This window comes from Pinus tabuliformis, chromosome 8, assembly GCF_031772625.1.
Source record: "Pinus tabuliformis cultivar Carrire ecotype Pingquan chromosome 8, CPIR1, whole genome shotgun sequence".
NCBI classification, from domain to species: Eukaryota; Viridiplantae; Streptophyta; class Pinopsida; order Pinales; family Pinaceae; genus Pinus; species Pinus tabuliformis.
The window spans coordinates 1,792,931,382-1,792,958,260 of record NC_142294.1 but is presented as its reverse complement, the minus strand read 5'-3'; the positions used below and the strand labels follow the sequence as shown (position 1 = coordinate 1,792,958,260).

The 26,879-nt window shown below is 40.3% G+C and overlaps 1 protein-coding gene across 1 annotated transcript; it reads right to left on the bottom strand.

Moving 5' to 3' along the window:
* Positions 1-24,534: 24,534 nt before the first annotated feature.
* On the bottom strand, positions 24,535-25,299 carry LOC149243394 (uncharacterized). Its single transcript, XM_089371204.1, has one exon. The coding sequence runs from the start codon at positions 25,297-25,299 to the stop codon at positions 24,535-24,537; it is 765 nt and encodes a 254-aa protein (XP_089227330.1).
* Between the last annotated feature and the right edge of the window lie 1,580 nt (positions 25,300-26,879).

The following is a 26,879-nucleotide window of genomic DNA, read 5'->3' as shown; positions in this document are numbered from 1 at the left end:
TAATTGTAACAAATGATCTAGCCATGACCTCTTATAGATCCTCCTCTGCATCCTCTTCCTCGCCCCTAAAACTCCCCGCGTGCTATAGTTGTGCCTTGATCCTGAGGAAGAGCCTCCATCTCTACTCTATATATTGGTGTTCTACCCATCATCAACTCATAACTCCGGAAGTTGCGCTCATCATGACCCACAAACTTATAGAAATTATAGAATAGTTGTTTAGGAGTCTGTACAAACTTCTGCAACATATGACAATTGTATGTCGTGTGTTTTCTTGGAATCTGAAAAATAACACACCATGGTACTACTCCTATGCTTGGCCCAACGGTGTTTTCTAGCTTTAGGGGGACAATTCCTCCCCCAACAAGATAATTCTGGTACACCGGGAAATGGTCCTTGTCATGGCCATGGCCCTTACATTTCAAACACCACATTTCCATGCGGACCTCATTCTAGATTTCCTTTCCCTTCTTGAGGATCTGCAACTCCATATGCAGGCTAGCCAGCTGTGAATGAATATCCTGCACCCCAGGTTCATATCCTAAATAGGTGAGGCTTCTAATTTCATAGCAATCTCTAGTTCCTCAGCCTGCATTCCAATCTTCTATTGTGATAGTGGAAATTTAAAATGGGGTAGCAACAAAAGCAATATACCAGTCCTTGTGTTAGTGATCCGTGATCTTCATATTATCCAATTGGAGCAGGCATTTCAACCTCTAATGAAAGTCCCACGTAGATTCATTGACCTTCTACTCGATCTCTTTGACCTTTGTTACTGACTAGGCCTACGACTTAGGCTTCTTGAATTCATTATTTACTACTTCCTTCATGTCTTTCAACATTGCATTTGGATGAGTCAAACAATACATATTGTACCAACTCAACGCTCTATCTTGCAATGTTGTGACCAACTACGCTTTCTTCAAGTCATCATCTGTAATTTGTTGTGACTTCCACACAACATCTGCTACAAACCAAAAATATTCAGGATCTTCTATCCCAAGACCCCTGAATATTAGAATCTTCATAGCATTCGTCATGTTGAATAGTGGAGGTGGAGGTGGAGGCAGAGGTGTAGGTGTAGGTGAGGCGGAGGTGATGGTGGAGGTGGAGTGGATGGAAGTGGTATTCTGACGATACCCTAATTTACCATCTGCAGCACACCTTGAGTTGTTCTCATAATACTAAATTCTTTGTCACTATTAGACACTCACCACAGAGGAGTATACTTAGCACCCGAAGCTAGATCTCTTCTGAACATCTTTCCACTTCGCGTAGTTCCCGTCAAATCTCTTCTAAAATTTAATTCAATGGCATAACCCTTTTCTCGCACAATAGAATTTTAATCTAAGTTTTGAGGGACTTCATATGCTTACCTCTTGGTCCTTTAAAAAATTGGCGTTCAGCTTCACTATAACTGACAGATGTATCGATCGCAAACTCAGTAATGAAACCGCCCAAAATGATATCGATCCAGTAATCGACATCCCTTGCGATCTTGTTTTCTGAAGCTTCCAGATGCCTTACCAATTATAGAGTCCACATAATAGTGTTATCCAACTTCCATGTACCTTGATTGCCCACTAATTTGTCCAACCACTCATATAATTCACATGGAAAAGAGTAGAAGAAAATTATGTGTTCATCTGTATATAGGTATCTATTCAACCATTCTTCCTTTGACAGGCACAGCTTCCTATTTTCCTGGGATGCGAATTTGTTCAACTTCTGATCTATCCACTTCTCGATCTCCTTCTTAGTTGGGAACCATTTTTTCTACATCACACATTCCTTAGATAGATCTCGGTCCTGATAATGGAAAAATTAGTTGGCTTGAGGGGGTATGGACCCAAGTTCGGAGTTAGTTGTGCCAATCAACAAAATCCTACACTGTCAGCCCTTTTCGCAACAACCCTCATAGCGCAGGTTGTAGTCACACCCAAGGCAGTATTGGGGGATGACAAAAGTATATTTTTGCATCCAAAGGTCTACGTGATGGGTTTCTTTTACTCCTAGGGATTTATACTGGCCTTCACAAACCTTAACCCTTGAAAAGTGGAAATTACAGTAACTAACACATAACAGATTCTAACTCTGCACTGATTTTTTAAACAATCATAACATCAAGTAAACTAACAGATCTACCACTTTCATGCATATCTTAAGTGTTTTTAAGATAATTGCAATAAACATAGTGAATTCACAGTAAATGCATAAGAAAACATAAACACACAGATACACTGATATTTCTACAAAATAGTCTTTATTATGTTTAGATCTTCTATTACAAACTCTTTCTTCCATGCGCACACAGCTCAGGGGCCCACGAATTTAGCTGCAGACTTGCCAAGGTCTCTGCGCACACAGCTATAGGAGCCTTCCCCTTCGCCTAAGTACAGAGTAGGCAATACAGACCCGAAACTTGCCTATATGTGTTCTTCATTATCTTCACTTACTTTCCTGTGACCTATAACTCTTTTATATCATCTTCTTTTACAATACGATGGTCCACGAACCATGGGCAGGTCATAAAAAAACTTAACTTCTAACAAAATAAGGGGCTTTGACCTTTCTAAAGCCCCTTTGAATCGTAGCTACCTTCATGCTCTACTCGTCAAAATGCAGAGACACTTTACAAAAATAACAAAACTATTTGAAAAAGTAACCCAGGGGACCCTCTCCCAACATCAAGTTATTTCGATTTTGATTGACCCTGGATCTAATTATTGATATGTTAGTATTGACTTGGTGGATAAGTTTGGTTTGAATAAGGAACTGCATGTAGAGTCTTGGTTAGTGCATTTCGCTACTGGTACAAAGAAGTGATTTCATCACTAGGTAAGAGCTTGTTCATTTGATTTAAATGGTATGCCTACGGTAGCACATTTGAATGTGTTACCATTGGGATCATACATTATGTTGTTCGGCATAGATTGGTTGTATCTACATAGAATCAAAGTTGAATTCTATGAAAAATATATTGAGTGTGTTGATGACAATGGAGAACCAAGAGTCTTGCGAGGTAAGAGAAAATCCACATTACTTAGGATGGTGATAGCTATGCAAGCAAAGTGTAGCCACAGAAAAGGGTGCAAGCTATTTGCAGTACACATTTCTAGTGATAATAGGGTGGCATATGCTCTCAGCAGACAGTTACAGGTACATCACTTGGCACCTATGAGCTCCTATCGGATGGACTTACAAGATAGGATCTCGCAGGCGGGACAAAAGGATTCAGGTATATGGTGATTTGAAAATCACTCGTGAGTGATCTCAGTTAAATAATTAATGAATGAAGGTATTACAGACTCATGTGCTGGTGTGTGTCTATGTTATCTTAGGCAATGGATCGATCAGATTGCAAAATACACAGACACTAGAAAATGGAAAACAGTAAGAGAAACACAGTAAGCAAATACAAGAACACAACAAATTAATAAGGAGTTCACCCTATCCTCCAGGGCTACGTCTCCGGTCCAGCTTTCAGTGGTGGCCTTCTTTTATTGTGTCTTTAAAGCAGAGTTTTTACAGTGAGGAGCTCAATTTGAGTCTCCTGAAACAGATAATGCTTAGTAGGGTGGTTCTTGGATTCCCCAAGCCACTAGAGTGCACAGACTCTTTCCTTACCAAGTCTTGACCTCTCTAGTCTTCAATGGGAGGAGCCCAATGTGGTACTCAATTCCCGACAGATCCTCACAGGGATTGCTTGAACCTCTCAAGACTTCTGTCTGCTCGATGCTGCCTTAGGTCAGCTCGGCTCTCTGTTTTCTGCTTCTTGCTTCACTGTCTCTTTCGCCTTTTCGTTCACTATTTTTCTTCTCTAGCTCTTCCTCTCTTTTCTTCTCTGTCTTGTTCTCTATTTGTTCATGGCTTAAAGCCAATCTGTCCTTGACGGTTCGCTTCCGCTTCCGCCCCTTCGGATCGCCTGCTGTTGTTCACTTGGAGTTCCCTGCCTCTGCGTCATCGCCAACGTCCCACAGGGAAGTGGCCACTTGTCCTCTCACGAACTGCACTAGCTCTTCCTCAACGGTTCGGTATTTCGGTTACGTTGTGAAATGATTCATCCGCCAACTCAGCGGTCAAATTAGACTTCAGACTTTTATATGCCGCAGCTTAATTCCCCCATCAAATCCGGTTTCCCATCGGGCACAATCTCCGCCGTCAGAACTGGAGCCCCCAGATCCTACGGTGTTCACTCTTTTCGCGCAATTGACTTGCTCGATCGTTAGCCCATGATGAGAGGCGGTTTTTCTCTCTCATCCGCTGGACACACGTCATGCAATGAATGGAATCACTCATTCTCTGCCCAAATCCACTTACTGCTCAATGTTCCTTCGAAATTCTGCTAGTTTTGGAGCGCGAGACCCACCTTTCACCTTAGCACTTTACCTACGGTTTCCTGGCTTCCCATGCGACCGAGCGCTCTAGGATTTTCCTTCTCGAGGGGTTTTTCCCAGCGATGTGCGATTAGCGCATCAAAAATGGCCTCTGTTTCTCGATCCGAGCTTCCTAACTACCAATTTTTCTTCCTGCGCAGTCTCCATGGGCCTCCATCAGCGCGCTTTGGTTGAGGTCCTCGTCATTCTTTGCTGGCTGCAAACTGCCACTGTCCAGAGGTCTCCCTAATAGCTCTTTGTTCATAAATTCAAAGTCTGTCCTGATTTGATACAGTCATGACACTTTGATAATTTTCATGGATCCACTTTGGATCATGGCCTTCCCACTGAAAAAGCTTTTGGACCACCAAAAGTTGGTTTTCAAGCATCAACTAAGTGAGGGTACAATTGCCTCACTTGTCCAATCTCTATCCAACTGCTTGGCTTCGAACCCTTGAGCCCAATTCTGAGGTACTCAACATCTCCTCTACGCATCGTCCTCACCTTCCTATCCAGAACTGTGTCTTCCTACAATTCATTAAGATATTCAGGTAGCAGGTCATCAATAGAAGGCAATTGACTCTGCTCTTTGGGATCTTCAATTAGTGAAGGTTCAAACAATCTCAAGCAATCTGCATTTACGACTGAGTAGATGTGCATGTAAGTTGGTAGATCAAGGCGAAAAGCATTCTCACCAATCTTCTCAAGTATCTTGAAGGGTCCATACCTGAGAGGCTTAGCTTTTTACCTTCACCTTGCATCCTGTCCTTGCTGATATACAGCCAGACTTGGTCACCAACTTGGAAACTATGCTCCATCTGATGCTTGTCATGCCTTGCCTTGTATTTGGCTTGGCTCTTTTCCAGTTGTTCCTGTACTACCTGGTGGATCTCTTGGATTTGTTCAATGAACCTAGTTGCCCTGTCCACATCACTGTGTCCCTCAACTATGGTGTCTTCAACAAAGACAAAATCTAAAGGAGACCTTGGTGTGAAACCAAAACAGGTCTCAAAAGGAGATCTCTGTGTAGAAGAATGTTTTGCTCTGTGTAAGCATGTTGCACATAACATAAATGTTCATCCCAAAGCTTAGGATGCATGCTGCAATATCCCTTGAGTAACTGGATCACTGTCCTATTAACTACTTTTGTCTGGCCATCAGTTTGTGGATGAAAAGTTGTGCTTTTCTTCAGTTTGGTGTCTATCAGTTCCCACAGACTTGACCAAAACTTCCCCACAAATCAGGTGTCTCAATCAAATACAATGGAAGTGGGTAATCCAAAATGAACCCATACATGTTCAAAAAATAGTTTTGCAGTTTGTTCAGTTGTAATCTGTTTATTACAAGGTATCAAAATACACAATTTGTTGAACCTATCCACAACAACATACAGATAGTCATGACCTTTCCTAGATTTACACAGTCCTCCAACAAAATCCATGGAAACACTTTCCCAAGGGTGAGAAGGAACTGGTAATGGAGTGTACAAGCCTAGTTTTCTATTGTTGGGCTTGCTTTTAGCACACATAGTACACCCTCTTACATATCTAGAAACTGTCTCATTCATTTTTGGCCAATAACAAAATCTTTGCAGTTGTGCAACTGTTTTACTTACCCAAAGTGACCTAATATTAGAGAAGTGTGTGCTTCTCGAATTATCTTTACTCTTTCAGTTTTTGGAATGCATAACTTCCCACAATGATATAAGAGTCGGTCCTTTACATGATAATCCAATTCTTCTACTCGTTTGCCTTGACTTAAAGTTGCATATACATCTTTAAAGTCTATATCTTGAGCATATTGTTCAATGTAACTCTCATGTAACACAGAATTATGCTTAAGTATAGTAGATGCATTTATAATGGGTCTAGATAACATGTCTGCAACTTTATTATGTATGCCCTTTTTATATCTGATGACTAAATGAAACTGTTGTAGAAAACCCATCCATCTATAGTGTCTTGATTGTTGCAACTTAGTTTGGGAGTGTAGATATTGAAGTGGTTGATGATTAGTATGTATTACTGTCTCTTTTCCCATTAATTAATGTTTCCACTTTTTCACACTCTGTACTAATGCATACAATTCTTTATCATATGTAGGATAGTTAACTACTGCAGAATTAAATGTCTCAGAATGATAACATATGGGTTTACCATGCTGTGTCAACACTACTCCCATGGCATAGTCACTGGCATCCGTTTGGATCTCAAATGGTCTTTGAAGATCAGGCAGTGCTAGTACAGGTGCTATACTAATCTTTTCTTTCAAGGTGTCAAAGGCTTTCTGTTGTTTTCTCCCCACTAAAACACCCTGTTCAATCCTGTTAAAGCATGTAAGGGAGCTGCAATTGAGGAAAAGTTAGAAATGAACTTTCTCCAATATTGTGCTGCTCCTAAGAAGCTTCTAACTTCTGTAGCAGATTTGGGTTTAGGCCAGTTTACAATGACTGCCACCTTAGAGGGATCTATCTTCAATTCACCACCCCCTACTATATGACCCAAATAATTCAAACATGTTTTTCCAAATTCACATTTTGAGAGTTTAACACAAAGTTTTTCTCTTTTCAAAACATCTAGTGTCTGCTTAACATGCTTTAAGTGTTCTTCTCACGTTTTGCTAAATATTAGAATGTCATCCAGATACACAATAACAAAATCATCAAGAAAAGGTCTGAGTACATCATTCATTAATCTCATGAAAGTAGCAAGAGCATTAGTTAAGCCAAAAGGCATAACCAGCCACTCATACAATCCCTGCTTTGTTTTGAAAGCAGTCTTCCATGCATCTTGTTCTGCAACTTTGACCTAATGGTATCCACTATGCAAGTCTAGCTTGGAGAAATAAACAGCTTCTTTCAATTGATCTAAAAGATCATCTATGCAAGGAAGGGGATAACGATTTTTTATTGTTATCTTGTTCAGTGCTCAGTAATCAATGCACATTCTCCACAAGCCATCTTTCTTTCTCACCAAAACGATTGGTGACTCACATGGTGATGTGCTAGGTCTGATGAACCCCTTCTCAAGCAACTCCTGCACCTGCTTCTTGATTTTAGCATTCTCTAAAGCGGACAGCCAATACATTCCAATGTTAAGCAATGGAGCATCTTGCTGTAAAATAATATCATGCACTATTTCCTTTTTGGGTGGCAGACCTTTAGGTTCTTGAAACAAGATATCATACTCTGAAACAACCTTTTCTAAATCAGCTTGTTGTTTAGCATTACAGCCCTCAAATATATTGGTTTTATCAGGTTTCTTTTCCTTTACAAACATCAGTAAGAATTGTTTGCATGAATTCATCATTCGTTTCATCTGCCTTGAGTTTATGAGAGTATAATTATTCTTGAGCTTATGAGCTCTTAAAAAGTATTTGATTCCATCTTTAACAAGTAGATATTTGTTCAGCTCTATAGGAAATATATTTTTTGTCATACAAGTAAGGACTTCCTAAAACAATTCCACATATATCCAAAGGAATTATGTCTAACTCAACCTCATCTACAAACGCTGACCCAAAAGAAAACTTGAGTTTGCATTGTCTAGTCACTTGTAGTTGTGCTTTATCATTCAACCATCCTAATGGGTATGGTTTCTTGTGAGGTGTAGTTACTAATCCCAACTTCTTTACAATTGCTTCAGAAATAAAATTTACTTGTGAGCCACTATCAAACAAAGTATCGATCTTTTGATGTTTGGAAATAACTCGAATATGGAAAAGCTCATGTCTTTTTCTCTGATTTTCTTCATCAATAGTAGATTGTGCAGAAGTACTAGTAGATGCTTCAGAATTCTTACCTCTTATACCTATGGATGCAATAGTTGTTTCATCTCCAGAGTCTGACCCCAAATCTTTCTGAATAGTTGTAGCAGTCTTCTTCTTCTTGCCCTCGAACTTCTTACGTCTCAGCTCTGGATGCAGAATCCAACAGTGCCCATCATCATGCCCATGCTTTTTACAGTGAGTGCATGAAGCCTTGCTTTTCTGTGCAGTGTTAGCCTTCCTTGCTTCCCATTTCTGCTTTCTTTTCTCCTTATTCTTGCTTGCAGTGGGTTGGGATGATCCCCCAACTTCTAGACTTCCATTCTTTCCTTTAGCTTCTAGATGAGTAGCTTGTACAGATACCTCATCTATACTAGTGGCATTAAACATGAGGATAGTGTGCCTCATATAGCTGTGTAGACCACCAATGTACTTCAACAGAGTCTCAAGTGAGTCTAATGAGATTCCTAGAATCAATGTTCTCTTTCTGAATTCTTGAGTGTACCCTTGCACACTTTTCCCTTCAACTGTCGAAGAGTTTGCCATCTCATCATGGCTTGCTGCATGTCGGCAATTGATAGAACTACCTTTTTATTGCAGAAACAAATTCACTCTAGACAAAGATAGTCTTACCATGTCTTTTCATGTCAGCTTGGGTCTTGCCTTCCCACCAAACCAAGCAGTGCCTCCAAGGTGTAGGCTTGCCAGCTGAATATTGCTCTTATCTAAATCGATATTTTGCACTCTACAATAAACATCAATTTGTCTAATCCAATTGTCCAACTTTTCTACATTCAACTCTCCATCATATATAGGTAAATCAAATTTAACATCCATTTTAATCAAGGATGCCTTCTTTTTATGTTCAGGGCTATTAGGAGGTGGGAGAAAGCTTTCTTCTTTCCCCTTGCCTTTTGAGTGGTCATGGAAGTGAGACTCATCTTCTCCTTTATCTTGTTTGGAACCTGATGAATCTTCATCTTTGTGTTTTCTAAAATCCCTATACATTTCTTCTACCATGGACTTTATAGCTAGGAAACTATCTATGAATTGAGGGTATGGCCCCATAGAACCTTCCTCCAACATTGTCTTCTGAGGATAGACTCTCCCAATTTCAGGATTAGTTTCAACCAACTCTCCTCCTAATTTGAGCTTTGATCTAGTTAGCATTCAACAGCTAAACCAACACAAGCTTGTCTAACCTTAACAGCCTAAAGCTCTGATACCACTTGATCTGAAAATCACTCGTGAGTGATCTCAGTTAAATAATTAATGAATGAAGGTATTACAGACTCATGTGCTGGTGTGTGTCTATGTTATTTTAGGCAACGGATCGATCAGATTGCAAAATACACAGACACTGGAAAATGGAAAACAGTAAGAGAAACACAGTAAGAAAATACAAGAACACAACAAATTAATAAGGAGTTCACCCTATCCTCCAGGGCTACGTCTCTGGTCCAGCTTTCAGTGGTGGCCTTCTTTTATTGTGTCTTTAAAGCAGATTTTTTACAGTGAGGAGCTCAATTTGAGTCTCCTGAAACAAATAATGCTTAGTAGGGTGGTTCTTGGATTCCCTAAGCCACTAGAGTGCACAGAGTCTTTCCTTACCAAGTCTTGACCTCTCTGGTCTTCAATAGGAGGAGCCCAATGTGGTACTCAATTCTTGACAAATCCTCACAGGGATTGCTTGAACCTATCAAGACTTATTTCTGCTCGATGCTGCCTTAGGTCAGCTTGGCTCTCTGTTTTCTGCTTCTTGCTTCACTGTCTCTTTCGCCTTTTTGTTCACTATTTTTCTTCTCTGGCTCTTTCTCTCTTTTCTTCCTTGTCTTGTTCTCTATTTGTTCATGGCTTAAAGCCAATCTGTCCTTGATGGTTCGCTTCCGCTTCTGCCCCTTCGGATCGCCTGTTGTTCGCTTGGAGTTCCCTGCCTTTGTGTCATCACCAACATCCCACGGGGAAGTGGCCACTTGTCCTCTCACAAACTATGCCAACTCTTCCTCAACGGTTCAGTATTTCGGTTATGTTGTGAAATGATTCATCCGCCAACTCAACGGTCAAATCAGACTTCAGACTTTTATATGTCGCGGCTTAATTCCCCCATCAAATCTGGTTTCCCATCGGGCACAATCTCCACCGTCAGATCTAGAGCCCCCATATCCTACGGTGTTTTCTCTTTTTGCGCAGTCAACTTGCTCGACCGTTAGCCTACAATGAGAGGTGGTTATCTCTCTCATCTGCGAACACGCGTCGTGCAATGAATGGAGTCGCTCGTTCTCTGCCCAAAACGCTTACCGCCCAATGTGCCTCCGATATTCCACCAATTTTGGAGCACGGGACCCGCCTTTCACCTTAGCGCTTTCCCTACAGTTTCTCGGCTTCCCATGCGACCGAGCGCTCGAGGCTTTTCCTTATCGAGTGGTTTTCTCAATGATGCGCGATTAGTGCTAGCATCAAAAATGGCCTTCGTTTCCCGATCCGGGCTTCCTAACTGCCAGTTTTGCCTCCTGCGCAGTCTCCATGGGCCTCGGTCAGCACGCTTTGACCGAGGTCCTCGTCGTTCCTTGCTGGCTGCAAACTACCACTGTCCAGAGGTCTCCCTAATAGCTCTTTGTTCATAAATTCAAAGTTTGTCCTAATTTGATACAGTCATGGCACTTTGATAATTTTCATGGATCCACTTCGGATCATATGGATATTGTGCACAGGTTGTGGCAAGGTGATATTATAGGTACAGGTAGTGGTATAGGTGCAAGTGGTAGTACAGGTACAGGTGCAGGTGCACAGGGCATGGATTATCATCTTACAACATATGGATGGTCAGGTTCCGAGACAGGATATATGTATCGGATAGCAGTGAACTCTTGAAGGTGATCTTGAGGGAATTTCATGTGAAACCATATTCAAGTCACCCATGTTATCAGAAGACACTAACACTGGTAAAGAGATATTACTATTGGCTGAATTTGAAGACAGATGTAGCAAAGTTCGTGGCTAGATGCTTTGATTGTCAGTGAGTGAAGGCAGAGTGTAAACATCCAGGTGGGTTGCTACAACCAATTGTGATTCCAGAATGGAAATGGGAGGTCATTTCCATGGACTTCATCACAGGGTTGCCAAAGACAGTGAAGCCAGATGATTCCATCATGGTCATTGTGGACAGGTTAATAAAGGTTGCACATGTCATTCTAGTAAAGTCTATGTTCTCAGCTAGTTTTGTGGCACAGGTTTTCATTAGAGATTTGGTTAGACTACATGGTTCTTCAAAGAAGATTGTGTCAGATAGGGATGCAAAGTTCACTTCCATGTTTTGGGAGTTATTTGCAGGTTTTGGCACAGAGTTGGCCTTCAAAATAGCTTATCATCTGCAGATAGATGGACAGACATATAGGGTCAATAGGATATTGCACGACATGTTGAGGATGTATGTGATGCATAAATAGTGGAAATGGAAACAATATCTAACTTTGGTAGAGTTTTCATACGACAGTGGTTATCGGGAGTCTTTAAGGATGAGTCCCTTTGAGGAATTGTATGGGCAGAGTTGTAACACTCCCATTAGTTCGAGTGATTCGGTTAGCAAAGTATTGATTGGACCAAATGGTTAGGAGGTCAGGAATCTTACTCATTTACAGAGGGATTCTCAGGTTATCAGCAGATTAGGATTGCACCTGAAGATCAGAATAAGACCAAATTTTCTATAGAATGGAGCTGATACCAATACACAGTAATGTCTTTTGGATTAAAAAATGCCCCTACTATATTTTCTAGGGTGGTGGTAAAAAATTTTAAGGAATACATCCATAATTTTTTAGAGGTATATTTTTATGATTGGAGAGTATTTCGATTGTTGAGAAAACATGTTGGAAGTTTAATACTTATGCTCGAAACATGTAGACAATATCAGATCTCTTTGAACCGAAAGAAGTTCATATTTTGTGTACCTTTCGGCATATTGTTGGGACATATTGTCTGTAAGCAAGGACTAATGGTGGACCTTGCTAAGATTTCTCTCATTGTGAACTTTTCTCCACCTAAGATAGTATGACAGCTTCACTCTATGTTGGGACATACTAGGTATTACAGGAATTTCATCAAGGGGTATGATCAGATCACTGTGCTAATGGAGAAATTTTTGAAGAAGGAAGTAACTTTTCAGTGGATTGAAGAATGTCAGAAGAGCCTCTGTAACAGCACTAGTGAAAATTCCACGTAATAAAAGTTCAAAACAATAACCATGAATGAATGGGACAATTATTCCATGATGAATGTTGGGAAAGACATTCTAGGTGGTGTTCACTTGGTTGTTTATGGCAAAGGAAATTAGCAAAGGAAATGGCTAAGGATTTGGACAGGAAAAATGGCATTTTTGGCACAATTATTTATGAAAATAATGGAAATTAGGAGAAAAAGGAGGTGAAATATCATAGGTTGCATGTGAGGAGGAAAATGAAGGAAAATAATGAAAAATGAAGAAAATAGAGGCCTCATTCATAAAAAGGCTTCTGAGGATTAGTTGGTAACCTTTTGTCAGTTTAACTTTGGATTTATTTTATTATTCTATCTCTCTCTCATAATCTTGGACACTTTAAAGTTTTATTGGAGCACTTTGGCATTGGAGCAAGAAGACAAAGAATTCAAGAGGAAGAAAAGATCAAGCAGGGAAATGCAGGATCAAGTAGCTACAATAGGCTTCATTCCAGGTATCAAATTGCATGTGTATTTTCCTTGCTAGATTTGGCATGCATGGGATTGAATGTGTTTCTTTTCTACCATGGCATTGGTTTTGACAGGTGTGATAGTATGTTCAGCCTAGCCTTGCCATTCTCTAATAGCTTTGATGAGATGGGTTCTCTAATTCGGTGTATATGGGATGGTAGGATTGGATTCGAAGCTGAGTGGGGTGGACCTCCGAATTGAAAAACACATGGTGTTGTGGTCCATGAAAGGGACTAAGGATGCATGAAGCCACTAGCCTAGTAACCCCTAAAACTGACTATGGATTGTGGTAAAGTCAAATTTTGTGCCTTGGTGGGCCTAAGTATCCTTGCCGATGAATGGGGGGATATACAGTAAAGCCAAGAGGTGAATTTTCTCTCCGTTGGGCCTAGTGATTCCGGGATGGAATGAATGATAAAGCCTAGAGAGTATGTGTGTAGGGCCTAGTGATCCTTGGATCGGACTGCGGATGCACGGTAATCCTAAGAGACTAGAAGGCACTAAAATTCCTCATGGCGTAGACTGAGAACTCCGCCCGCATCCACATTAATTGGTGTTTTTGATGTGTTCAAGGAGTCCCACATTCATGCTTGGAATATGGCATGAGAGTGATTGGATGAAGAGAGACTTGGCTTAGCCAATCTATGGTCGAGTGGGACTTGGTAGTCCCATCACTAGTTGGTTCATTGCATTGATTAATGAGAAATTCATTCCATTGATTTTCATGTGTAAATTTACTGGTGTATATATGGATTTTGATGGTTGATATGTTTATTGTATTTTTATTCCTATTATGTTGGTTATATGCACATTTTATGACAATAGCTATGTTTGGCTCTCAATGTGTTTTTACTTGTATTTTAATGGATAATGTATCTATAACATAACACATGATAAGGCAGCAAATGACATAAGGAAACAATGGTTCATGGCGATTCTCATATTAGTATGAGATCCCTACACTTAATTTTGTCATTTACACCTATAGGTTAGATGCTGATGATATTTTTGACGAAATGCCTGTCATGGCTAGTATTGGTCTGGTTAAGGTCTTGATTAACTATTTAACTTTGCAACATTGTTTCCTTGTACTTTACTTGATTCCGAGATTTCATTCCATTCTAGGCAGTATCCTAGGCTCTCGGCTTGAAAAAATGGCTTAAATACCGTGGTCGCTAGCACAAAACTGACAACCTTGGTCCACAGTCGCTAGCAATTAGGCCTATGAGAGTGACTTTCGATTGTTGGTCACTCACTTACCCATAGCATCAGAGCAACTATGGCCTAAGATACCTAGAACAATAGCGGGACCCGGGATAGGCTGTCGGAGTGGTTAACTTGTCTTCTAAGGGTTTTGTTGATGATTGTGTGTGATGCTTCGTCAATTCCACTTCCTTAAGGTTACCTAGGAGGTCGAATTTGATCATAGTAGCCTCTTGTCTCATGTTTACCCGGTTGGCATCGTTACTTGGGTAGATCTAGGAGGAGGTTTTTACAGCCTCGACATATTAAAAGAAAAAATCGTAGTTGCACATATATTAGTGTTTCCTGATTGGAATAAGGAATTCCATGTCCATGTGGATGCATATTGTATAGCTTTGGGAGTGGTACTAGCACAACCTAGTGTAGGATATATTGATCATCCTATAGCTTTTACAAGTAGAAATTTATCTAAAGAAGAAAAGAATTACACCACTATAGAAAGGGAAGGACTGGCCATGGTGTATGCTTTGCAAAAGTTTAGACACTATTTGTTGGCATCACACTTTAAATGTTTATAGATCATTTTGCACTGAAGTATTTGGTTAATAAACCTCTCTTAGGAGGAAAGGTTTTCATATTGTTACTATTATTTAGGAATATGACTTTGAGATCATTGTTAAGCCAGGGAGACTGAATGCAGGACTTGATTATCTATCAAGAATGGAAATAGGGGAAGAACCAACCAATATAGATAATAATCTCCCTGATGTGAAACTATTTGCAATCAGAGTGGCAGATGACCATTTCACATATATCATTCAATTTTTTACCACAGGAATGGCTCCTTCAGAGTATACTACACAACAACAAAAAATAATTAGTGGTCAAGGCATCTGAATTTTGATTAATAGCAAGATAGTTATATAAAATGGGACTAGATGAGATATTGTGTAGATATGTTCTTGAACATGAAAGACAGGTGATTCAAGGAGAGGCTCATGGGGGCCATTTTATTGTAGGCCTTTGATAAGTGGGCTATCGATTTTACTGGACTGATCAACCCACCTGGAAAGAGGACTAGTGCAAGGTATATAATTATAGCACCTGATTACTTGACAACATGGGTTGAAGCACAACCAGTAAGGAACTGCAGATTAGAGACTACTCCAAAGTTTATTTTCGAGTACATATTGTTTATGTTTGGATGTCCAAGGATTTTCATGAGTTACCAAGGTTCACACTTCCTAAATAAGACTATTGAATCATTTTCCAGCTAAATGTATCAGATGTATTAGGGCCTTGTTGTAAATTTTGAATGAGTGCCCACACTTCTTCATCATTCTTCCATTCATCCCTTGCCTCATTTATCCAATCTGGTTGGATAATAGAAATGGTGCAAAGCAATGCTTCCACATCCGCATCCTTTCTTCAAAGTTCATCTGCCACAACATTTTGCTTCCCTTTTTTATAGATGATTTCAAAGTTATAACCCAACATCTTTATGACCCATTTTTCCTTCTCTTTTGAAGATACTCTTTGTTCTAAAAAGTATTTAAAACTATCTTGATCCATTTTTACCTTGAAGTGTCTTCCCATTAGGTAGGGTCGCCATTTCTTAAGTGCATGTAGTATTGCCAACATTTCCTTCTCATAAATAGGTTTGTGTAAAGAATTTCCTTTAAGTGGACAAATTTTGAAAGCATGGGTCTTTCTTCTTACATTAAAACAACACCAATTCCATTTCTTGAGGCATCACATTCCACAATAAAGGTTTTTGTGAAGTTCGACGTAGCTAATACCAGTGCTTGGCACATTGCCTCTTTAAGATGTTCAAAAGCCTTCATTGCTTCCAGAGTCCATGAAAATGCATCTTTATTCAACAATGTTGTTAGAGGTGTTGCTATTCTCCCATAATTCTTAACAAACTTGCGATAATACCCGGTCAACTAGAGGAATCCTCGTAGATTCTTTATGGATGTGGAGATTTTCTATTCCTTAATGGCTTTAATTTTTCTAGGGTCTACCTTAACACCTTCATGAGATACAATATGACCCAGATATTCCACCTCTTGTACTCCAAAGAAACATTTGGAGATTTTTGCATATAATTGTTTCTCCTCCAATAGTTTGAGCACCCTGTCAACATGTTGAACATGATCCTTCCAAGACTTGTTGTAGATTAGTATATCATCAAAAAATACTAACACAAATTTTCTAAGGAAGGGTTTGAAAATGGAATTCATAAAACCTTGAAATGTAGAAGGTGCATTGGTAAGTCCAAAAGGCATGACCAAAAATTCATAATGACCCTCGTGAGTTCTAAATGTTTTTTTTGGAATGTCTTCAGTCTTCACTGTGATTTTATGATATCCTAAACGAATATCCAACTTGGTGAAGTAAATTGATCCATGCAATTCATCTAATAATTCATCAATGACAGGAATGGGAAATTTATCTTTAATAGTGAGCTTGTTAAGCTCCCTATAATCCGGACACATGTGCCATGACCCATCCTTCTTGTGCACCAATACTACTGGAGTAGAAAAAGAACTTTGACTAGGTTGAATTATACCAACCTCTAGCATTTATGCAACCATATGTTCAATTTCACTCTTTTGGGAATACATATATATGTAAGGCCTGATGTTTGGAGGAACACTTCCTGGAATCAATTTAATATCATGATTAGGGTCATGAATAGGTGGGATGCCTTTGGGAGTCTCAAATACCTTGGAATTATTGTCAAAGACTTTTTTGATATCTCGAGAAATAGATAATTTCGATGTGGAAACTCTAGCGAACATAATTGTAAAATTATGCCTCGTTGTTATTTCTTTAAAAGCTTTGCCATTTCGTTAGAGCTTATTATATTTCTCGGTTTCCTTGCGATACCCCTTAATTAAACTTCCTTTCCTCCGAAAAAAATTCATGAAAATTTCAAGCTATTGTACCTATGGATTGTAGCCATTGGATTCGTAATACAACATCAACACCACCCATTGGAATGGAAAGCATTAGGCTATTCAATACATATTCTCCCATGGATGACTTGATATTATGGCACCTTCCAGAGCAATTTATTGTTCCTCCACTTGCAACCATCACTTGACACCCTGGTGTTGGATATAGGAAGCAATTCAATTCCTTGGCTATCTTACAATGAATAAAATTATGGGTACTCCCCCATTAATCAACACTATTACTTTTTTCTTCTTGATATGTCCTTCTATATTGATAGTTTGAGTGGTAATTCCAGCCAATGCATTACAAGATATGGTCGGATTCATTTCTTCTTTCTCTAGGGTTTGTTCTTGGTGTATATCCTCTTCTTTTGACGTTTCTTGTTCTTTTTATCCCTCCCCTTCAAATCTATGTAAAACAATTTCTTGTCAGCACACTTATGACCTTTAGTGTATCTTCTATCTCAATTGTAACAAAGCCCTTTTGCTCTTTTTTCTTCCAATTGTTGTGGTATCAACCTTGTAGGTTGTGAAAGGCTAGGGAAACAACACTTCCATCTGTATAGTTGTGAGTGGTAGGATTCCTTGTTGCCATAATTTTTCTTTCCATTTTTCTTGCCAACCTGAATGCCTTCTCCAATGAATGATGTTCCCAAAGGCTCTTCTGGAATATCTTTTACCCTTATATTCAAATTTTGGAAGTCCTCAATGTGCTCCATCATTGAGCCCTTTTGTTTGAGATTTATCAATTGGCTAAAAAAAGTGTTGCTTTTTGTATCCTCATAATGTGCTATCATTTCTTCCGTAAAAATTTCCCAAGTGACAATTTGTTTACGAGAGCAAAGCCACTGATACCATACAAGTTGATTTGGTTCCAAATATAAATTTGCAATGCGTACCTTTTGTGTGTTTTCCACATTATGGAGACTGAAATATTGCTCCATCTGTAGTATCCATGTTACAAGATCATTTCCATCAAACTTCCTCATATCGATCTTTGGAACATGGTGGATCTTCAATCCAACATTAGAGTCTATGAAATAATAATTAGCATTTGTTTTGTTCTTATCATAAGTTTTCTTTACTACCATTTCGCCATTAGTAAGCATTTCTTGTAGCAACTTTGTCAAATCTGACTTCAAATCTTCCATGTTGCCTTTAAGTTTTCATCTATACCATCCATATTAGCTTTCACGTCTTTCTTTAAACCATCCATCTTAACTTCCACGCTTTTCCTTAAACCATCCATCTTAGCTTCCCGAAAGAAATATTGTGTTATCTCTCATTGTATTCTTACTTTTCTACTTATTGTTTTCAACAATCAATTTTGGTTTCCGCTGAAGAGTAGAGTAGATTCATGTCTTATATTTTAGCATATCACATAAGTTGTTAAATCTACAAGTAAAAATCCACATCTTATTCTTCCTCACATGTGTCCCTTCTCCCCAGACACCACTATCTTCGTTTTGTGCAACGTCTTCATGTGTCGCACCTCTTCTCCTATGCCAACCGTATGTTGCACACTATTTGTACCTTTGGCACTCCTCATTCGTCCTATGTGAACCCATACTTAACAAAATTTAACAAAAAAAAATTATGGGCTCCAACAATGATGTTTACTGCCTTTTCCTTTCTTATTATTCCTTCCATGTCCTATCTTTCCACCTATACCTCTAGAATCATATTTTGTTTGATTCTTCTCTTTTTGTGCAAGTTACATAACTTATTCAAGAGTTTGAGAAGTTATCTTCCTCATCCCAAAATTTTTCTCCCTGGATGTCAATATTATAAAGACTCAATTTCCTATCATTTTTTCATTTAGCAATTTTTTTCTCTTTATATTTGATTCATCAATGTGAAATAAAATCACTAAGGATGGAAATAACGCCTACCTTGTCTTTATTATATAACCCACCTTTTTTCTATGGCCATGGGCCATCTATTCACGCCCATGTTTTCAATGACAACACCCAACTAAGTATTTAATGTAAATGAAAGATCCAAAGGATAAACACATCCTTTGTCATAATCAAAACACACTAAAAAGTTGGGTTAACAATTAAAATCTTGAGAATGTATTTCCCTGGAATAGATTTTGATCATGTCTCCTATGTTAACTCTAAACATACATTCATGAATTATCTCAATTTTAGTCCTAAGTATTTATCCCATATGATGAGAGCATGAATCTTTAGAGGCATTTTCCACATGGTCATTTTACGTCAATTTGGTATTCCATAATTCATCAACGACAAACAAATATATATATATATATATATATATATATATATATATATATATATATATATATATATATATTATTATTATTATTATTATTATTATTATTATTATTTTTTTTTTTTTTTATTTTTTTCTGAGAAAAAAATCAAACTTTTTATTGCAAGACAAAAAGTTACATTGTATATGTTGTAAGCATTCAAGTGACTGTATGATTTTTGGTCATAGAGTTGCTGAGATTTTGCATGAGGGAGATCCCCTACTACCATCTCGAGTTCTGAATCCAGTTCATTGATCAGTTGTGCGATCGGAGTCTCCTTAAACTGGAGAAACCCCATCTGAATGAGCAATTTCGATGCATCTTGGCTAAATCACAAGACAAAAAATGAAAATAGTTTCCAAATTTTAGTTTTATGTTATGGCTGCTCCATCCCTGGGTGTCCTCAGAAGGGAAAACAACCCTAACAGGGATGAGGCAGCAATGTATTTTGACTTTTTGCGAGTTTTTATGCAAATCTGTATTGTCTGGTCTGAACAAAAGAAAACAAGATAATCCAGCAAAAAAAAACAATAAGTTGCCCGTCCTGGATGAGGCTTCAGAGAGAAAAGTTTGGTGCATATGGTGGACGATCTGACACATGGATCTCGTCCATCTCTTTGTGTTCTATTCACCAATTGCCCATATTTTGTTGCAGACCCTCTTTAGAAAGCTTGTCTACAGCATCATTGCGTTCCCTGTATATATGACATAGTGAGATGATGTTAAAATGAGATTTTAAGCTCATGGTTTCCTCTAGAAGTGATGATAGCATGTTATTCTGACATCTGTTTGATCTGTTGAACCATTTGAAAATATTCAGTGAGTCCTCGAAGATCTGAATCGTGGGTATGCCTAATTGAATGAGCCAGCAAAGGAGGAGTTTTAAGGCTGTCAACTCGGCAAAATTGTTAGTTCCAGTCCCTAAGCCTACTGAGACTTTGAGGCTTCTATGGGAATTTAAGTGGATGATTAGCCCTGCTCAACATTTATTTTCATGGCTGGAGGCCCTGTCGAAGTATGCCCAAGGTATCACTTCCTTGATGTTCTCTTATAAGTTCGGTCGGGAAGCTCCCCATGAGTGGGTTCAGGGATACTGGTGTAAATAGATGCACTTACAATAGCTATGCTTTCCACCGATGGGGTATGGTCTTGAAAAATGCTTTTGTTTCTTGCGATCCATAATCCCCAGGAGATGATTAGGGGTAGTTTTCTCAGGTTCCCTTCTAAATGTTGGGTCCACCATGATTTCCAAGTTGTAGCCATCGACTGCCCATTCCATACAGTCCTTTTGTGTATCAGGTCCCCTACTGATTGCCAGACTTCTTTGGAGAAGGAGAAGTCCATAAAAAGATGTGAAATTGTTTCAGAGGCTGCTTTACAAAGGGCACATCTTCCTGGTCCTGATTTGAATCTCTTCTGGAGGATGTCCCAGGTAGGAACCTTCTCTTTTAGTATACACCAAAAGAGCATTTGGGCTTTTGTTGGGCATTGCAGTTTCTAGATTGAGGCAACCCACCAGTCTTGGATCCCCCAGCCTTTCTTTGTCATTAAGAATTTGTATCCTTGTTTTGGGGAGTATTTCCCTGTCTCTACATGGGCCCAAACTAATTGATCTGGTCTGTCTCTTAGTCTGACATTTGATCGAGACAGCTCCGAGGTGAATGTATGCCATTCCCTTGTCCATTGGGGGGTAAGATTTAGGTCCAATCCTGAGAGCCATGCTTGGCCCCATATGGAGGAATGCCCATAGTTCTCTATCTGGCTAAGGTTATTTATGCCTCTAGAGTTGAGGTGGATGGTAAGATCCTGAGATAATATGAAGTCTTCATTGCATCCAACCCAGGGGTCCTTCCCTATGCGTACATGTTCGCCATTTCCTACCTGCCATGATAGGCCTTGTTCTATGATCTTAAAGCCTTCCAAAGTTGCTTTCCACACCACTGATGCATTGTCTTTCTTTTTGGATGGATTTCTAATCTAGTCTTCTAACAGCATAGGGTCGATATATTTCCTTTTTACCACTGTAGTCCAGAGGTTCTCCGATTTGATGAGCCCCCATCCTAGCTTTGCTGCAAGTGTTGATACGAATTATGTTATGTCTTTGATTCCCCATCCTCCCCATTCTTTTGGCCTTGACACTTTCTCCCAGGCCACCCATGGGAGTATCGAGTCTTCCTTTGATCCTGTCCATAAGAATTTGTTGTAGACTCTTCTGATTTTTTCCAGAATCCCTTTCGGGACCCAGGTTAGTGTAGCCCAGTAAACCGGAATAGTCTAAAGGACTTATTTGATTAGAGTCAGTCTGCCAGCTCTAGATAGCCCTTTGAAGCTCCAGTGGGTGACTCTTGCTTCTATTTTTGCTATTAGCCAATGTCAATCCTGCTTCCTATACAGCAGGGTTTTAGATAAAACCCAAGATATTTGAAGCAATCTTGGAGATTCCAATCCTCAAAGGGAAAGTCCTCTTTGATTTGGGAAATTTCAAGCCTGTTGAATCCTTCCAACAGAAGTTGGGATTTAGCACTGTTTATTTGAAGGCTTATTGCTTTTAAGAATAGCTTGAGTAACCTTTTTAATTCCAAAGTTTCAGATCTTCTTCCTGTAGTGAAGAGCAGGATGTCATCCACAAATAGTAGATGAGTTATTTTCAAATTGGTTGCCACTTCCAACCCTGAATATTGTCTTTCCTTTGCCCATCATTGATCAGTTGGTTGAGTCCTTCCGCTGCCAGTAGGAAGAGGAGGGGTAAGAGGGGACATCCCTGGCGAAGTCCCCTTTGGCTTTGGAAGAAGGAGGTGGTTGCTCCATTAATGAGAATAGCAAAGCTTACACTAGTTAGGCATCCCATTACCCAGTTGATGAATTCTATGTGGAATCCTGGATGAGTGAGCAGCATCTGAATGTACATCCAATTGACCCTGTCAAATGCTTTAGATAAGTCAATTTTTACTATTTCTCCTTTGGTTTTTTTTTTAATGATGTTGTGGATGGTTTCCTGGGATACTCCAATCACTTCATGGATCTTCCTTCCATTCAAAAACCCGAACTGTTCCCTTGACATGTGCCTGGATAGGATAGGTTTAACCCGGAGGGCTATCACCTTTGCTATTATTTTATAGATACAGTTACAAAGGGAGATCGGTCTGAAGTCCTCAAAGGAGGAGGGATCTTCTTTTTTCGGAATGAGGGCTATGAAGGTCGAGTTGAAGGGTGGGTAGATTACTCCTTTCCTTCTGGATTCTTCAACCACTTCGGTTAGATCTTGCCCTAGCTGTTCGAAAAAATGTTGGAACGGCTCCACTGTCCAGCCGTCTGGACCAGGACTCTTGTCTTTAGGCATTGCTTTTACAATTCCTTCCACCTCCCCCCTGGTGACTTCACCCATTAGTTCTTGTGAGTCCTCGTCTTCCACATAGCGGGGAAAGGTCTAGGTAGTCTGGATCACTTCTACCAAGGAGATATCACCTTAGTTAGAGAAGAGGTTCTGAAAGTGTCTTATGCCCATCTGGGAGAGATCCTGGAAAGAGCGGGCCTCACTGCCTCCTTCTTCTTTTAGATGCCAGATGGTGTTTATGTTTTTCCTTCCTCTGGCATAGTTCTGGAAAAATTTAGTGTTTTCATCACCTGCCTTTAGCCAGATGGCCCTGCTTTTCAATCGCCATTGCTCTTCCCTTGCCAGGAGGATTTTGTTCCTCTTCCCTTCTTGTTGCATTATTATTTCCTTCTTCCCTTGAGTTTCATATTCATCAGCTTCAAGGCTTTCAAGCCAGTGTAGATTCCTTTCTATTTGGCTGAGTTCCTCATCTTCTTTCATATTATTTTCCTTGGGCCAGTTCACTATGGATTTTTTAAGGTATTTTAGATTCTCCATAAAGAGGAAGGCTTTGTTGTCCGACTCACTGGAGCTGGCTGGTCTCCAGGTGGATTGAAGAGGGAGTTGTGAGAGTCCTCTTGAAGCCAAGTGGGGTTGAATTTGAAGGGGGCATCTAGTTTATTGGGGGGCTTGGATAGTTCAAGCAGAATTGGCATATGATCCGAGTTTCCACGCTCCCCAACCCACTGGCGAAAGACTGGTATTTCGGCAGCAGTTTCCTCCCGGAGGAGGAATCGGTCTAGTCTTTTTTCTACATGGCCTTCCCCAGCTCTTCTATTCCTCCAGGTTGGTCTGTTCTTAAGTAAGTTGATGTCCAGTAATTTATTGTCTCTAAGGAGGTTGGTGAAGAAGTCTGATCACTGATCTTGTCTGGCCAAGGGACCCCAGGTTCTGAAGAGCCTATGGAGAAATTTAAGTCTCCACCAATAACCAGATTGGGGTTGTTCAATGAAGATTTGGAGAGTAGGGTCTTCTAGAAGTGGGCTCTTCCCTGGAAAGTTCCATAAATGTTTACTATCAGCAGAGAGGTACAAAGTTCTTGGGAGTATACTTCTGTCCCTATCACTTTATCCATCCCCCATGAATTTTGACATTTGAGCTTCTCTTGCTTGTAGGCCAGAGCTAGTCCCCCAGAGTGTCCTTTTGCATCCAGAACCTAGATGATCCAGGATGGAAAAATTTTTGATAAAGTTTTTGCGACCTCATCTCCAGCTCCCAGGGTTTCTTGAAGGAGAAGCATATCCGGATTGTAGTTCCTAATTACTTCTTTTAAGGCCAGCTTTTTAGGGTTGCTGGCTAACCCTCTGCAATTCCAGGAGAGGATGATCATTGGATAACCTCCGGGAGGGGGTTTGCTACTCTAAGCACCCCAGAAATGGACATTTGTTTGCCATCTAAAATGTCTATCTTGGCTCTTAGTTGAGCCTTAGATAAGTTTGATTTTCTCCCTCTTGTTTTCCTGTCTTCTAGCTGGGAGGTTTGCATGTCAATGCCTCCTACTATCTCCAAAGTTCCCCACGGGGGAGGTTTCTTCTCACAGGGTCTAAGGTTATAAGGATTGGAGGCTCGGGTGGGATCCTCTCTCAGGGGCTTGGAATTGGAAGGGCCATAGTCATGATTCAGATCTAAGTTAGGAATGGAAGTAATTATATTTTCCATTTGCATGGTTTTTGAATGAAGCAAAGGAGTTACCATGTTCTGGTGCCTGGAGGGACCAGGCATTGATTCAATTTTATTTAATAAATTTTCTGGACATAAATATTATGGATTTGGAGCAAGATCCATACCCTCTTTGGCGATCAAATGGCTTCTATCCAGGTGAGCTTGAGAGTCCTGGATCGTTTCTGTCCCTTCGAGCTAGATGGGAAGACGCTGATCCTGGGTAGCCTGCTGCTGCTGATCAGATCCCTCTCTTGAATTCTTCCAGGTTCCCTCCATGTCTAGGTCCATCGGCTCTTCCTCCTTACTGCCCTCTTCTAGCCTGGTTCTAATAGGTTCCACTGTTATTCCCCCTGTCCCGGCCTTCTTCTTCTTGCCTCCACATTTGTGGGCCATCGGGCATTCTTTTTCCAAATGTCCATAGATGTGGCACCTGTGGTATCGGAATGGCAGATGTTCATAGTCAAGTTGCTGAAGATATTTGAATTCTTTGTAGTGGAGCTGTATTTCTTTAGCCAGGCCTGCGTAGGGAGTGAGGCTGACCAAAATGCGAGCCATCCCCATGTATCTGGTTTGGAGGAAGGACATGTTTGTTTCCATGTACTTCCCGAGATGGTTCCCGATAGATCTAAAGACAAACTCGACCCAGAGGAAAGGTGGGATCCCTGGAAGGCAGACCCAGACCGATAGCTCATCGGTTCTTTCCCTCTGTGCATCGAAAAGAGGGTTCCAACGTTTGAATAAGATCAGTGTCCTTCCAAAGGCCCAGTTCCTATCTAGTACCCAGTTCACTGGTTCTTTATTGATGAATTTGACCATGAACCAGCCCTTTGCAAGCGTAGACACCTGGAAGGTTGAGTCCGGCCCTTCCTTCCATTGCTGGGAAGCCCATTCTTGGTTGAATTTTGTTGAATATTTTTTCCCCCTTGCCCTTACAACCAGTGTCAGATCCATGACTTCCATGGCTTCGTCTATTGACACATTTTCCCCCAGTAGCAGGTCTGAAACCAATTCTTTCCTTTTAATTAGCTTAGTTTTTTCCTCTTCTCCCTCTTCTGCCTCTGTTGTGGCCCTTCCTCCTTGTCCGAAACGGTTGTTTCCACATCTGTCGCTTCTCGGTGGATCTCGTTCGTTCTCCTCTCCTCCTAGGTGAGGGCTTTGTTTTCCTTGTCACCGCCTTTTGCTTGTCTCATTTATCTTTTGTCCTTGGGCTCCTGAGTCTAACTTCCTCCCCCACTGTCATTCCTTCGGCCAATCCATCTGTGAGGTTGAGGACCCCCGCGAACCCTGGCCCCAGACTCAGCAGTTTTTGTTTCGGCTGCCTACAGCTGTGTGGATTTTGGGTTTTCACAGCTTGCAATGTTGTTCCCAGTTTTAGCTCTACACTGTACCCTTCTGAGGTCCCTAACCCGCAACTGATTGCCACATCTTCTAACCACCTGAGAAGAATAGACTGAGGGGATGGGGGTTTGGTGTACTTACAAATGGGTTTTTTGTTGTCATTTCTTCCAAATCTCTCTGAGTCTACTTCTCTTGAATGAGAGGGAACTCCTTCTGATTACTTAGGAAGGGTAGGCCAAAATTACCCTCTCGCTGCCCTGAGGTATCCTTCCAGTTCTAGACCTCCTCCGAGATGCATGATTCTTTCCCTAGACCTCCAGCTAGATGGATATACCGTTCAATATTCTGATATGTGACTTCCAGGCCCCAGACTGACAGGATATCTCCAGGTTCAGGGTCCAGATCAATATTGTCATTCGGGTAGCCCATCCTCTTGTCGTTTTCTCCTTGGTAAATGTTGGTTGCGTCTTGGTAACTGCTAGACGTAATTTTCTATGTTGATCAACCCTCCACCGTTTCCATCAATTTCGAGCTATAGACTGGGCACGGTTAAGCTTGAAACCTGTTTTACTAATCTCATTTTTGTGCCCATTTCTTCCCTCTTACACCATGCATGTGATTTCCCCAGATTCAGCCTGGGGCTTGACCGTTGTCCTGTCCTAGCTATCATCGTTCTCGGCCCTGCTCTGACACCCCTGCCCGAGCTGCTTTCAACCGGCTGCCTTCCGTACTCTTCTTTTTTGTTGTCCAGGCCTCGTGGCCTCCACCTGCAAGTCGTCATGCTCCTATCTCCACCTGGTTCCATTGTTCAAAACCCTAGGTGTGCTCCCGTCTACCATCATTCGCTTCCGAACCAAAAATTGGTACTTATCTTGTTGAATGTGTGTTGCTTTTTTCCTATATATATTATTAATTTATTTTTTATAGAAAAAAATTCTTAAATCATTGTTAATTTTTATTTATTATTTTATAGGATTTGGCATAATAATCACATAAAAACATGTAAACACATCTCAAGGAAAAACGTATCAATATCATATCAAGGATGCAAGAAAAAAATTACATCATAAAGAAGTAACAAAAAGTGTCCATCTTCAAATGGCAGTAAGAAATACAAACTAAAAATATGGTATTGGTCTTAGGCTACATATTTTAGTAGGCTGGAATTGTCTTTGTCCCATTCCAAATACTCCCTGGTTATC

Excerpts from the sequence above, each read along its gene's own strand:
- LOC149243394 (XM_089371204.1), bottom strand. The coding sequence starts at position 25,299 with ATGGAAGTCATGGATCTGACACTGGTTGTAAGGGCAAGGGGGAAAAAA.